The sequence below is a fragment of the Mus musculus genome, chromosome 4 (assembly GCF_000001635.26).
Source record: "Mus musculus strain C57BL/6J chromosome 4, GRCm38.p6 C57BL/6J".
In the NCBI taxonomy this organism is placed as follows: Eukaryota; Metazoa; Chordata; class Mammalia; order Rodentia; family Muridae; genus Mus; species Mus musculus.
Genome location: NC_000070.6, coordinates 91,389,121 through 91,404,694, shown reverse-complemented (window position 1 = coordinate 91,404,694; position 15,574 = coordinate 91,389,121). Strand labels below are relative to the sequence as shown.

At 39.8% G+C, this 15,574-nt stretch overlaps 1 protein-coding gene across 7 annotated transcripts in view; it reads left to right on the top strand.

The window, feature by feature from the left end:
- Positions 1–4,586: 4,586 nt before the first annotated feature.
- The window catches only part of Elavl2 (ELAV like RNA binding protein 1), a 188,576-nt gene continuing 177,588 nt past the window's right edge, over positions 4,587–15,574 (top strand). For 2 of the 7 annotated variants that reach the window (XM_006502788.4, XM_006502787.4), the window contains exons 1-2: positions 4,636–4,879; positions 5,159–5,257. In XM_006502788.4, coding sequence (XP_006502851.1) covers positions 5,231–5,257 — 27 coding nt within the window. In that variant the 5' untranslated portion in view covers positions 4,636–4,879; positions 5,159–5,230. Of the gene's footprint in view, positions 5,258–15,574 lie in introns of all 7 variants that reach the window. The other 5 variants (XM_006502784.4, NM_001374237.1, NM_207685.2 and 2 more) reach the window with 5 other exon arrangements.

Genomic DNA, 15,574 nt, shown 5'->3' with positions numbered 1-15,574 from the left:
GTATGATTCTCACAAATTCAGCACAACCAAGCCCATACCATGCTCACCGTCCCCTGTTAATGTGGAGTGAGTTCATAAACCTTAATAATCTCCTATTGTGTTAACATTGCCCAGGTGCATCCTTAAGTTTCACAAAGTTAACATATTTAGTATGTAGATTCAGTGAGGTTTCTTTTTTAATGCAATTTAAAATTACTTGATTAAAAATTCTAAATTCATTGTTCTTCCCTTTAGTCTACTAATCAAAATATCAAAAGAAAAAATACCATTCTCCCAGTAATTCTCTTCTCTTCTCTTCTCTTCTCTTCTCTTCTCTTCTCTTCTCTTCTCTTCTCTTCTCTTCTCTTCTCTCTCTCTCTCAATCTCTCTCTCTCTCTCTCTCTCTCTCTCTCTCTCTCTCTCTCTCTCTCTCTCTCTGTCTCTCTCTCTGTCTCTCTCTTCACCTCTAGCTCTGGCTGCCCTGGAACTCACTATGTAGAATAGGCTGGCTTTGAATTTACAGAGGTCTGCCTTCCTTGTCTCTGGAGTGAAGGGATTAAAGGCCTGCACATCTGGTTATTTTCTCTCTCTTAGTACCCCCAAGGTTCTAGATTTAAAGAACTGGGAATGCAGATAGAACAAAATGAACTTATCAAAGAGAGCATTTTCCAGGAGAGCTTCAAAACTGTTGAAAAGTCAATTGCAAAACGAACTACAAAAATCAGTTGCCAAAACTGATGGAACTTTAGAATATCATCATGAGTGAGTTAACACAGAACCCAGAAAGAGTCACATGGTATGCACTTACTTATCATTGGACATTAGCCTGCTACGATCCACAAAACCAAAGAAACTGGGTAATAAGGAGGGCCCAAGGGACGATGTGGGAATCTCATTCAGGGGTAAACAAAATAGTCATCAGAAGTGGAAGGAGAGAGGGAACTGGGTGGGAGAGAGGGTGAGGAAGGGAATGGAGATGGTGATCATGTGGGCAGAGGTGGAGAGGGCTAGGAGTGAGAATGGAAATCTATGGGGGGCATCTCTGGGACTAGCTGGAGACCTAGGATGGGGGAGGCTATTGGTAGTCTATGGGGGTGATCCTATCTGAGATTCCTACGGGGGGGTAGTATATGGAGACTGAAGTGGCTACCTCTTGTGGCCAGGAAGGATTTCCAGTGGAAGGCGGGGTACATCAACCCACCCACAAAACCTTCAACCCAAGTTTGTCCTACCTATAAGATATGCAGAGATAAAGATGGAGCAGAGATTGAGGGAACTGGCCAACTAATGACTGGCCCAACTTGACGCCCATCCCCTGGGAGAGAGCCCATGACACTACTAATGATACCCTGTTATGCTTGCAGACAGGAGCCTATCATAACTGTCTCCCACGAGGCTTCATTCAGCAGCTGATGGAAACAGATGCAGAGACCACAGTCAAACAGAGCTGTGGGAGTCTTGTGGAAGAGTGGGAGACAGGAATCAGCCAGCCAGAAGAGAGTCAAGGGCACCACAAGAAGATGTATAGAATCTGGGCACTCATAGGGGCTGAACCGTTAACCAAAGAGCATGCAGGAGCTGGACCCACACCCCACACACATTTGTAGCAGGTGTGCAAGCCTGATCTTCATGTGGGTCCCTAACAATTGGAGCTGGGGCTGTGTTTGATTCTGTCGCCTGCCATGGGATCCCCTTCCTTTACCTGGACTGCCTGGTTGGGCCTCCGTGGGAGAGAGGGTGCTTAACCCTATGGGGAATAGATGTCCCAGGACGAGGTGGTACCCAAGGGAGGCTTCCCCTTCTCTGAGGAGAAGGGAAGGGAATAATGAGGGGAGGGATCTGTAAGGGTCAGACTGGGAAGAAAGAATTGGGATGTAATGTGAATTAAAAATATATATATATAAATAAAAATCACTTGCAGAGTCAGCTAATGGTCAACGTTCCAAATTTTTCCTTTTAGTTTTTTTCTTCAGGAGACTTTGGTCTGAGAAAAATATTTTGTGTCTTGCCTAAGTAGGTTTCAACGGAATAGAAACCTTTGCTAATAACAAACCTTTTTTGTTTATTTTTATTATTACAATTAATAACATCCATCCACTTTCTAGCCCTACTCTCAATTATTATATAAATAGATGTAAATAAAATGCGAACAATGCAAGAGGAGATGTTTGAAAATAAGAATTCACATATGCTCTTAAGAGATGCAAGTTGGGGCTAGAGAGATGGCTTGGCAGTTAAGAGTACTAGCTGTTTTGTAGAGGACCCAAGGTCTGTTTCCTGGCACCCATGATTGAGAAAGGGGCACTCACCACCACCTGTAACTCCAACTCTAGAGGACCGGCTCCCTTCTTCTGGCCTTTGAATGCACCCACATGCATGGGCAAATGCAAATGTTCATGGGAACACACACACACAAATACAGATTAATTCAACCAATTTTATAGGCAATTTAGTCAGGACCAGTGGCACCAACGTGAAGTTTAAGCACTTGGAAGGTAGAGGCCTGAAGATCTGGGGTTCAAGGCCCATTTGGACTCCATGAGAGTTTGCCTCAAAGATAAAGGACAATTTACATAAAATAATTATTTTGCAAATTCCATATATTCTTATTCACTAAGGTATATCTCTAAGGATTTCTTCTAGGCAAGCGTTATTAAGCTTGTGTTACTGTTAATCAATAAATTAATTGGGTAATTTATTTTTATTTCTCAATAATTATCACTGATCCTCTTTTTCCTCCCCGACCCTCCACTTCTCTGTTCCTACCATGATGTTTAATTATTGGAAATACCGAAGTCTGGCACTAGTTTCAAAGCAAAAGACTGGGCCCAAAAAGCTGTGAAAGTAATTGGTATCCAAAAGGAGGAGGGGCCTAGCTTTAGAGATGGGTGCCTGCAGGTAATACCAGTATTTGAGAAGCAGAAACTCATGTGTTCAAAATCATCTTGAGCTACAACGTAAGTCTGAGGCCAGTCCCAGCTATGTGAGACTCTGCCAATGAATGAATGAATGATTTTTAAAGGGAAAGGCTTCTATGGTCTTATAGAGATGAGACCCGAGGAAATCACCTCACCGTTTCTGGAAGTTTGTCAGGATTTCTTGTTTCTGCTTTTAAAGGTTGTTTCATAGGTGGGGTAATGTATCTATCTGCAATCAGGAGGCTGAGACAGGTGAATCACAAGTTTGAGGCCAGCCTGGGCTACTGATTGAGTCTGAGGCTAGCCTAAACTATAACGGGATCTCTTGTTTCAAACCAAGTTTGTTTTTTAAGTTTATGCTTGAAGTATTTAATGCTGTTTTCTCTTTCTATGTGGATCAGAGGCCTTTTGAGGAGTGGCATAAACTTTTCAATAATTTTCCTGTGATCTTGAACTGACAAAAAAAAAAAAAAAACCCAGGTACAGAAACTTTAAATGGTTAATAAATAAATAACTGACATAAATGAAAGGGGAGCCACTTCGTTAGCCATATATGCTGTTTTCTCTCTGCTTCTTGCCTTCTCTTAGCCCTGGCAAAGGCATCTGCCATACAAAGAAAGAAGTCCTGTACTCAGAGGCAGAGAAGTGGCGGGGCTCCCTAAACTCTAATAACCAAGAATAGATTTTCTTCATGCGTTTCTGCAGAAGGTGCTCAGGGTGCTTGGGAGGTACTCGGAAGCCTCATCAGGAGTGTGCAGCTTTACAGTAAGTTAGAAATGGAAAGTTGAGTGTAAAACAGAAGTCTATTTGTTCACACAAGAAAATCAAAGTAAAAAAGGTACGACTTTCCAGTTAAGTGACAGCGGGTGTCTATGGACTGGGTCCTTGGGACCATTTACAAAACTGAACAGAAAAGAAATCTTAGCCGGGATGTTTTCCACGTGGCGGGGGCAGATGGGGGGCTCCAGACCGCCCTGCCGGCGCGTCCTCACCTGGCCACAGTGCCTGCAGCACACCTGCGGGCCAGGGCGGTGCCCCAGGACGCACTCCCCAGCAGGCTGCGTGGGTTCCGCCAGGGAGATCAGCGAGCGAGATGCACTGCAGAAGCACCTTCTGTACCCCACCTCCTCCGAACCTCTCCAGGAGGCCCAGGGCACCTGAGTACCGCGGCGCGCAGCCAGCGCGGGCCGGCGCCTCCCGGAGTTGCGCGGAGTGGACCGAGCGCCGCGAGGACAGGTGCAAAGATTGTCAGGCTAACTCCGGCTGTCTCATCCAGCAGTGCCCATACCTCTACCCCCAGACCAACCTCCTTTCAATTTTAGGCTCTTCTTAGTGTTTGAATGGGGTCTCTCTTGGTTGTGTTGCGCTGAAAAGACACGGTGGGTTTTGTGGGTTTTTTTTTTTTTTTTTTTTTTTTTTTTTTTTTTTTTTTTGGAACCTAACTGCAGAAAATGCAGTATAGGGACTTGGGTTAATAGGGCGGACAGTAGAAGACAGACAGACGGACAGACAGACAGACACACACACACCCAGAGAGAGAGAGAGAGAGAGAGAGAGAGAGAGAGAGAGAGAGAGAGAGAGAGCGCAGGGGGCTTCTATCTCCAGGACAGACAGAATGATACATACTGTCATTAACAGTTTTGACCCACCCAGACCCCACCCTTCGGTTGCATCCATCACAGTCATTACAAAGGGGCCGCTCTGTCTCGCAGCTTGCCTGTTCCTGGGGCTCTCGGACTGGCTTAATGAGGTGCACCCAGCCGGGGCTATTGTGCAGCGCGACCGAGACAGGAGCGAGACTGCAAGGATCTTAGCAGCTGCTAGCAGCAGCCTGGGCTGCAGCAGCTACTAAGCCCAGACCTCAAGTGGATGGATGACTCTGGAAGTGTTTTTCTGAAGGAACCCGCCAGACTTTGGAAGACGGTAGCAGGGCTAGAGAACTTAGATGGGGCTTTCCTGTTGTGCACTTGAACTGGCTGGAGGCAAGTGCCTGTCGCTCGGGTAATCGCAGGGTGCTGGGGGCGGGGGTGGTGGTGCTGGCGGTTTAAAGCCAGTCTTTGGTCAAAAAGCGGCTAGGATCAATTTCCCCTCCAACCACTCAACTCTCCCTCTTACCTTTTGTTAGCTTGGCTCTCCCACCTCCCACCCCCCTCCTCCACCCTGGTGTGGTCTGAACCCTGCATCTTGCTCAGGGGTTTGATTGTGCATTTAAATGTAAGTCTAATTGGTGAATGCTCTCTCCTTTTTGTTGTGATTACTAGAGATACCTTAGTCCTGCCTTCCCAGTTCTGCGCCCAGCCAAAGCAGTTTTGAAAAATTAAGTGCAAAAAAGCATGACAAAGCAATATGAGGTTGCTGTGGTAAGTGAACTTTTAAACCAAAAATTATCATTCTTCTGGTATGCTCTGTCTGTGGGTGGTGTAAAGAGATCCACACACAAAAGGTTGGGGGCTGGGAAGAGGGGGGTGACTAAACCGACAGACATAACCACTATTTCTGATTTGTTTATTTTTTTTTTCTCATTTCCTATCTTTGCAATTGTCAACAAACAAGTTCTGTGCTGTTTTGATACTATTAGGCTTGCAATGGCCTTGATTCATTTAAAGTGGGTGAGAGTTAACAGTCAGTAGGGGAGGGGACCCAGGGAACTAGGATATTGTCTTTTTTTAAAAGACTCTTGAAACTTATTAGAGTATCCCGATGATTCTAAAAGAGAAAAGAACAATGGGGTCTTCAACAGCCCCTGAAGCTACCTCAGCCCCCTCCCTGGAGTGCACCCTCCTTTCTTCCCCAGGTAGCACCATTAGAGGCCACCATCCTTAGATTTTAAATGAGAACCAAATACGGCATATAGGAAGTTGGGAACCTCAGAGGTAAGAGGAAGGCTTTTTTTTTTTTTTTTTACTTTCCTTGCCATAGTAGCTTTCCCGTTCCACTCCCATTAATGGGGAAAAAAAAATACAGATCCCTTCTACATACTAGGTTGCTTTATCTGTTTTAAAAGTGGAAGTGTATTCCGGGAAACAGTTCCTCAGCTCTACGTTTTGATCTCACTCATTTTCTGATAATGGCTAGCCAAAACAGTGTTTGTGGTATGGCAAAGTTAACAATTCTAAGTTCGGTGAAGGGTTCAACTTTTGTTTTGGAGGAATATAAACTCTGGCTAGATCTTCTCGTATGGGAAAAAATATAGCTCTCAGTAGTCTTGACTATTATTAATGTTGTTGTTGTTATTTTGTGGAGCTAGTTGAGTTTGTTTATTTGTTTTTTAACTTATCTAGGGCTTTTGCCATAGGAATTCCTATATTGGAATGGACCTACACACTGTTTGAGAAGGGAAAGCCATATATATGAGTTTTCAAATCTGAATGATACCATAGAAACAAAGATGCCCCTTGAAAGCAATTTGTACTTGTTTTGTTGAGTCTCTTAACTTTGATTTCTGTGTGTACTGATATGATTATTTCTATGATTCTCAAGATCCATTCAAAAGTAGGTTTTTTTCATTAATTAGAAACAAAAAATACTTTTAGAGTATATTGTGGTTTCGATGAATGAATTTTTTGCATAGGTCTTTAATAGCTATTTTTTAGCAAATGACATTTTCACTATTTTACACAAAGTTGCAGTTACTTGGCAATAACTCTCACAGCAAAGAGTTTCCTTCTAAAGTCAGCTTTCCAAGTGTCAATGCTACTGTTTTCAGTTCGAGCTTTCAAACTCATTGCCAATGAAACTACTTCCTGTGTCAATAAAAAACTCAGTTCAGTAAATTATGTGGGGGAAAACATCTCAGAAGTTTAGAATTCAGTATCGTATGTTTGAAGTAGCAGGACCTCAATGGGGAAGTTTGCTTTTCTGTGGAGCTGGTATTGTACCATAGATAGCCAACTAGTACTGTTCTTAAGAGCACAGTCAGCTAGTGGTGTTCTACAGACATAATTCATTTTAGCCCTTACTACTCCATTTCCTTAGCTATTTAACTATATGATTAATCTCAAACAGTATCAGCATTATCTGGGGAGTTTAAATAAATATATTGAACTGTATGTACACAATATTAAAGTAAGAATCTATTATTTTCTACTGTATAGTTAATTGTAATTAAATATGTCTCCTGTACATAGATAAAAATAGATTCCTTTGAGACTTTAATTTAGAAAAATACCCTTAATTAAAAGTCCTTTTAACCACATTCCATTTCAAATCAGTTTCCAGCTTTACTGTGGCTTTCCATCTGTACATTGAAATTAATGTTTCAGTTAAAGACACAAAAAAATACTATTTTAAAAATTTAGGTAAATTAAATAATTTCTGATATTTTCCCTCATTAATTCTGTAGTTCCCTGCCAATGTTAAGGCTGCTAAATATACAAGGAAATTTCTTCATAGCAGAGTGTAATATTGTGACTTTTTTCTAAAACACTAAAATAGTTAAATTACATACAAAATATATACATATATTTTAATAAAATATAATGTTCTTTTAGGCATTATTAGCATAATATCTACTTAGAGATCATACTCTGATATTTTTCTTCAACCTTAGTCTATGCAAATACATTTTAAAGTAGCAGAAACATCTCTAATAAGCAGAAAAAAATGCTCATAAGTAAAAAAAATCCTTTTTTTAGATTTGTTTTATATATATATATACACACACACACACACACACACACACACACACACACACACACACACATATATATATATATATATATATATATATATATATATATGTTTTCCCTGCATGCACGGGTATATGCTACATTTGTAACTTGTGACCACAGAGGTCAGAAGAGGGTGTTGGATCTCCTGCAACTAGACGTATAAATGATCTAAATCATTCTGTGGGTGCTAGGAACTGAACCTCAGTCCTCTGCAAGAGCCACAAGCGCTCTTCACTGCTGAGCCACCTCTTTAGCTGCAAGAAGAAAACTCTTAAAAGTCTGACAAATAGTCATTGCTTTTTAAAATATGGTTATTTACATGATTGTTTATATACTAAGAAGTAGCTAAGATGTAAGAAATAGTTATGGGGCAAGCAAGACAGACTACCTCATGGTCTGTCAAGTACATAGAAGATTTGACTTCTTTATTATATTGAGGGCATGAAATGTACCAATAATCAAGGAACCACAATAGAACTGATATAGGTAATGCTTTCAGTGTTACAGTGCCAGGTATTGAACCTAAGAGTTCATGCATGCTAGGCAAGAGTTCTACCACTGAGCTGTTCTTCCAGCAACACTAACATTTTTCAAACATTTACGTTTTTCAACTTATTTACTTGTGTGTGTATGTGTATAGGCACATTCAGGAGAAAGACACCGTGTACATGTGGATGGTGAAAGGATAGCATGTATCAGTCAGTTCTTTCCTTTACCATGTGGGCTCTGGGCTCGAACTCAGGTAGACAGGCTTGGCTTGCAAGCACCTTTATCCACTGAGCCATATCTTAGACATTTATATTTTTTTAAAGTATAAAAGTAATCCTTATTATTTTTTCTTTTTTTCTTAGATGCTTTCTTTATTTACATTTCAAATGTTATCCCCTTTCTTAGTTTCCCCTCCAAAAATCCCCTATCCGCTCTCCCCTCCCCCGGCTCCCCAACCAACCCACTCCCACTTCCTGGCCCTGGCATTCCCCTATACTGGGGCAAAGAACCTTCACAGGACCAAGGGCCTCTACTCCTATTCCTTATTATTTTATTACCATTAAATTCAACATTTATCTTACATATTAACTATGTAGTTTAGCTGTGAGGGTTTAGTTGTATGGGTGAGTGCTATGTATATATGATCTCAGTTAAATGTACAATACTCTGGGTAGCAGGTTTATGTGGCCTCGACACTTGCATATATAATGTCAGACAGGTCATTAAAGATATGAGAAGATTTTAATTAAAAGCTCTTATACTCTAAGTTTAGGTCCAAAATGAAACAAACTGTGACTCAAACAGAAAAATATGAAATAGTCTACTAGACTTAAAAAATTCTTAAATAAAAATGGCATAATCTCCAATAACTTTTGTAGTTTATATGAGAAGAATATTTTTTGCAAAAAATATTTTTCAACAACATTCTTCAGTTGGCTTTAGATGCAGAAACTTGGTTTTATTGGTGGGTTCTTCTCTGGGATATTAATTATGGAGAACTTGTTGTATCCTCTGTCCACCATCAAAACAAGTCAAACCAAACCAAACCAAAGCATGAGAATATTAGCTCATCTATAATAGCAAAATATTTTTAAATAAATTCCCAAAATTTCTATTTAAATAAAAGGAAAATATAACTGAAAACTTAATTTTCCTTAAACTGAAAACTAAATATTTTGTTTTGCTAGCAACTTAAACAGGATGTAATTTTTATTTTAAGACTTGAAAATTAAATTATGATCCTATATGATTTTATAAATAGTAGATCAATGACTATCTTTCCTCTGCCAGACTTCCTAAACTAAGCATTCACCTTGACATTGTTGGTCTCTACCTCAGCTATTCAGTGACTCAGCATCCCCCGTTTTATAAACTGTCATTATTTGGTGAACTAAGAGAATCATCAAAGCAGAAAATTGCATAAAATGTTAAAATTTTTCAAATGAAACCCTAGTTAATAGTTTCTTTTTAAACAGTAAAAGATGATAAATTTTATCCCAACATGCTGGATTTCAAACCAGCCTGAGCTACAACTGTGCATGTTTGACTCTGCCTCAGTGCACCCCAGGGTCCTCTGTGATGAACAGAGGCTTGACTATGTATAATATTTAGGATTCAGTTCTATTGGCCCTGGAACATGTATCTTGAAAGACTGGTCAAATTTTAGCCCCCAAAATTAAATTTGATTGTTTGTGAATAGATAACAAACAAACAAACAAAAACAGTGAAACAACAAAAACAAAAACCCCACAAAGGCAAAACAACAAGAAAATAAAAACAAAGCCCTCAATACATTTTTTTTCTGTTTTAAATCTTAAAATGTATTCATGATTTTTCTATTATATCCATAATTTGGAAATTTGTATTATGTACTAAAATAAAAACTCTGTGACTAGGCATATTTTTTGTCTATCATATTCATCAAAATTAAAAAAAATAATCTGTCCCTATAAATAATAAATACCTATAGCTGTGCATATAAAAGGCTGTGGTTATAGAAATATATTATAAAAGAGAAAAATTGAGTTATTAAAGCTTTTTTCAACTTTAAACATAAGGGAAAATAGGTATCATGAAAATTAGTTTTATTAAATAATAAGACCATTTATTGTACTTAGTACTAACGAAAGACTGAGACTGTTTTAGAGCAAGTCTATGGGACATCTTCTTCTTAACCTCTCCTCTACTGCATTCTCATAACTTCATCCAAAGTTATAATGCCCTGAAATCAAGAGTGGGAAAAATATTCAATGTCTTTAAAGTTAGGAGAAGAAAAGCCAGGAGCACCTTACTTAAAGTTCCCCCTTAGGTCCTTCAGTTCTGCACTTAAGCTATCGCTATAACTTTTTTGAAGAGGAAGCCATTACACATTGTCTTAGGTGAGTTACATGTTGTGGATTTTCAATACCTCTGAGACTATGAATGTGCTACCAGGAACTCATGAAATAATGCAAACTAGATACCACCACTCTTGAAGGCCACTGTGAAGGCTAATAAAGGAAGCAGCAGTGGTGTGCATGCCTTGAGATAGAGATTATAAAGTTAATACGACTGGAGATCATTTCCATTAAGAAGGAAGAATCTAGCTTTTTTAATGTTTCCAGAAAAAGTCATTTAAAGGACTGATTAATATTATAAATGTTTAATAAAATCTTAAAAATTAACGTTATCCTTTGGTAAAGATAATGAGAGCTAAGATTGCTGTAGACATTTAGGCTTGCATTACGAACACCTCAGGGCTTAATCTATCAGCACTGAACCTGATTTTGTGGCATTGATTTTTTTATATATATATATATATGTTGAGGCTACATTGGAGGCCACTGTATCTGAGAATACAAATGAATGAAAGACTTAGCTCTACAAAAATCAAGGCATGTTGTTTAGTTATGGGCAATGCTACAGCCTCCATGGGAATGTCCCATTGGAAAATGGGGCAATTTTGTCAAGCAGTGGGCATTCCATCTCTAAGGTAGATATGTGGCCTAATGTTTATATGCAATGAGGCTAACATCATCAGAAGTTAGGTACCAATTTCCTTTCGGGAGGTAGAGGGTGGTCCCACGAATATACCTATACTTGGTATTACCTAGGCATTTCTGGAGGCATCTCAGTTTTGCACCATGGACTTTGTGTTTTCTTTCCACTAAAAAAAGTAGACTAATGGATTTTCAAATGATGTTCAGAAAGACAGTAGTATACATTTCTCTTGTCGTTACATAGTTATGCACATATGAGGGAGAGCAAGCTTCCTGCATCGGATGTTGACTGTTCCAAGATTCATTAGTGTAATTCCTCAGACACACTGCCTTTGACAAATGTGCACAGCCAGGAAAGCCTTTAATATATTGATTATGTTAGTGTTTTGTTGCTGGTGGCATAATGGATTCAGCAAAGCTCCATTTTTATTCTTCTATGCTCAAGCAAAAAAAAAAATAGATCTTGCAAACTGTACACGAGACTCACAAGCGAAAGTAATTAAATAACGGAAGTGCTGAGGGAGATTGTCTGTGAACAGGGCTCTGTAACAGGGGATGTAATAAAGAGGGTATGTGAGAGCGATTGATCTAAAGAAATGCTTTAAACCAGTTTCGGTTTCTTTGTATTATTGCATATCTACCTGATGAAAAGGAGGTGATGCTAATGTGAAAGTTACCTTCCTTGGGATTAATTTTCACTGTTGGTCAAGTTCAAACTATCCTGCTTCTTTCTGAAGCTCGCAGATGTGTGTAGCTTTATACTGTGGAAACTTGGACTTTATGCGTATAACATCTCACAGTTGCTCTCTGAGCCTCTCCTAACACATTGTAGCCCTTCCTTCTGGCATTCTCTCCTGGCAACCATTTTTTTTTAAATGTATTTCCCCGTGTTCCTTTTTAGGAAACCCCTCTCATCATTGTTACATGTATTATTTTATAGGAAGGAAGTATGTAAAATATTCTTGCCTCTCATCATTGTTACATGTATTATTTTATAGGAAGGAAGTATGGAAAAATACTCTCAAACTCATTTTACTTGTGAGCTTGAATAGCATTCAGAGTAGGACCGATTTCCCCAGAATTTTGTAGGCTTGCCCAATCCAGCTGTATATTTTATATGCTAATGTAAATTCTATTTTTGTTCCCCTTGGGGGTTTAAGTGATTATAATTGTTGCTCTTCAAAAGCCAAACAGATGATGATTGCTGCTTCAGGAGTGTACCCAAAGAAACTGGCTTTCATTAAACCTGCTCATCCACTTCATAATTATCTCCATTTTATCTAGCTAAGACGCAGGAAAAAGATGGCAAGTACAGTTCATTGAAGCCAGTTCAGTTATTTAAACATGGCTTTATTGAACTAGCAGGAGGTGTTAAAAGTAGGGGGAATGTTTTCGTTCTAACGTTGATATGTAGCCAGTGGCTCAACTCAAGAGTTAGTTAAGCACCAAATGCCAGAGGCCACAGAGAGTGAGAGGAGTCCTCTAGTGGATACATGAAAGAGTACTGCAACCACAGCTTTTCTGAAATAATCTTTCACTTGCTCATCTCCGAATATGTTCAAAATGAAGTTATCTATCTACTACCCAGTAAAAAAGGGCCCTAAAAGTCATTCTAAGAAATAGGAAAATATCCTATATGATGTGTAAAAAAAAAAAAAAAACAAAAAAACAAATTGACAGATTCTAAGAGGATGACAAGTCCTGAGCCTGACATCAAGAATCTTGCACAGAATTCTTATGATTCCAGATCTGATAATAGGTTAGAAAAGGCTGTCATCCAGGGAGGGCAGTCCTCTCAGTAGGGAGGCACAGTGGCTATAAGTTATCTGCTCTCCAGACCTAGGGTGGCCTAGGGGTTGGGTTGCACTGGATAACGTTTCTAACCACACTTGGCTGGTGTACATAGAGCTGTTCAAAGCATCCATCTGTGAGAAAATAACTCATTGCTGGTAACACAGAAACTATTTCATTTCATATGTAGGAACTGGAATATGGGCCTATCAGCCCCTCTCATCTACAGCTTAATCAGCATCTCCTTGATCTACAATGGCTTGTCAATGCATGATGCTAAATTATTTCTAGACTGCAGAGTCATTCTTAAAGCCTGAAGGTAGATTGCCCTCAGGGAATGAATATTTTCACAGTGAGCTCCTAGGCAATCTATGCAATTTGAATTCTTAAATCCAGGGATAGTATATCAATGGCTTGTTCCCTGCAAATTTTGAATTAAAAACTGTTTGGGAGTGTGACTGCCATGGAATTTTCCTGAATTCCTACGTGTAGGTCTGCTTTAAAAGGCTTGAATCCGAGAGTGCTCCAGCTGTACCCAAACCAGCCCTGACAACAATGGAAGGACTTCTCACTTCCTTTCTGCCTTGCCATTAACCTTTAGGGTCTGAGTATCCTTTGTTACCTTTAGGCTGTTTCCACCTTTGTTAACATTGTTAAAGCTCAAAATCTACTAGGGAAATATTTCCATTTCTTCTAAGGTGACAGGCAAGTTGCTAATACATTTTAAACTACGAAAAAAGTGTTAAGGATAGTCTTGCTGTGTTTAATAAAAAGTCACTGTAAGTCAAAAGTTACTGATAGAAAATTCATGTCAGGCTAGCATACTCTCTGTCTCTCTCTCTCTCTCTCTCTCTCTCTCTCTCTCTCTCTCTCTCTGTGTGTGTGTGTGTGTGTGTGTGTGTGTGTGTGTGTGTGTGTGTGTATTTCTTCATTGGTTGCTTTTCTTAACTAAAAGGCACCTTTACTCTGCATCCAGAAGACCACTTACTTATCTTGAGGTAAAACAGTGCTAAATGAACTAAATAAACTAACTGAACAGAAAAATATGACTCTGAAAAAAAATAATTTGGTAGTGTTGACTCATCTGCTTATGTTTATTAAATTAAAGTAAAGCTACAAACATAGCTGACACTAAAATATATCTTTTTCAGGAATGGTTCAGTAATTTCCTGGGGTTATCTCTCATATCTGTTCACTTTACTAGCAGGAAATAGTATGACTGCTTATTTCATGCAGTCATATGATATAAATAAGACCTTAGTATATACCAATTAAATATCTTCCAGCATTGTTAATAGTGTCATAGAGTGAGCAGAGCCAAAATTGTTCAAGCAACAGTTTACAATCTCCGTAATAAGGGACCAAGGAGTTGAAATCTGTATTGATTTTTTAAAATTCTGTGGTTTTTCCCCTCTGAACCAATGTTAAATCAGATTTTTATGAAGTTTTTTTCCCTCTCCCCTCCTCTCCTCTCTCCTCTCCTCTCCTCTTTGATCTTCTCCTCTTCTGTCTTCTCCTCTCCTCCCATCTCCTATCTCCTCTCCTGTTCTCTCCCCTCCCCACCTCTCCCTTCCCCTCCCCTCTCATTTCATATCTCTCCCTGTCTCTTCCTTCCTTCCTTCCTTCCTTCCTTCCTTCCTTCCTTCCTTCCTTCCTTCCTTCCTTCCTTCCTTCCTTCCTTCTTTCTTTCTCTTTAAATAAGCAGGCGTGCTTAGAACTCACCTCACAATTACTCAGTGGAGTCTCCTAGCATCAAGATCAGGACCAAGAAAAAACCCTCCTCAGGTAGCAAGAGGCATAGATGCACAGACCTGGGAGATGCCTTGTTAGGCACATTCATACAATTTTTTTCCCCTTCCCTTCTCTTCCCCTCTCTCCTCCCTCCCCCTCCCTCCCCTCCCCTCCCCTCCCCCTCCCTCCCCACCCCTCCCCTCCCCTCCCCTCCCCCCCCTTCCCTTCCCTCCTTCCTTTATTTATTGAGACAGAGTTTCTCCATGTAGCCCTGGCTATCCTGGAACTTGCTCCATCGACCAGTCTGTCCCCCAACTCAGAGATCTACTTACCTCTGCCTCCCAAGTGCTGGGATTAAAGGCATGTGCCACCATATCTGGCAAGGGAACAAGGACTTTTTTCATTTGGTATGTTCACTCCATGTCTAAAACGGTGACTCTTATTTTCAGTACCCATTTTACTAATGAACTAAGCTGAGGCTTAGAACGTTTAGGTACCTTGGGTCATAAAGCAAGAACTTGGGAAATGCAGGACCAGGATTCAGGTCTGCTTGAGCACTTAATCGCCACAACCCTGAACTTGAAAAGTCCGTTTAATATACAGATGGAAAATGCATCCTTCTGTTTTATAGCTGCAATTTCACACCCAGGAGCTTCAATTTTGGTGCTTTGATTATCCTAAAACTATCCAGATCCTATAGGATTGCCTTGTTTTATAGCCTTAGAAGAAAGCCACTGTATTCATGTGAAAGATGGCCAGGTCTAATAGGTAAAAGTTGCCTTAAAATTATACTCAAAGTGTTTTGCTTTCTTTGTATAAAGGTCACTTCTTATCTCAGCTCTTAATTCACAAATTCGAGAACCTGCTGTAATTTCACTGTAGACTTTACTCAGATAGGAGGCAAGGCTGGAAGTGGGTGAGCTTTCTTCCAGGTCAATTCCTCATTAAAATAGTAACAATTCTCTAACAATCATTGCGATGCAGTTTCCAGAGTGGCCTGCACAACATCAGGATCTTC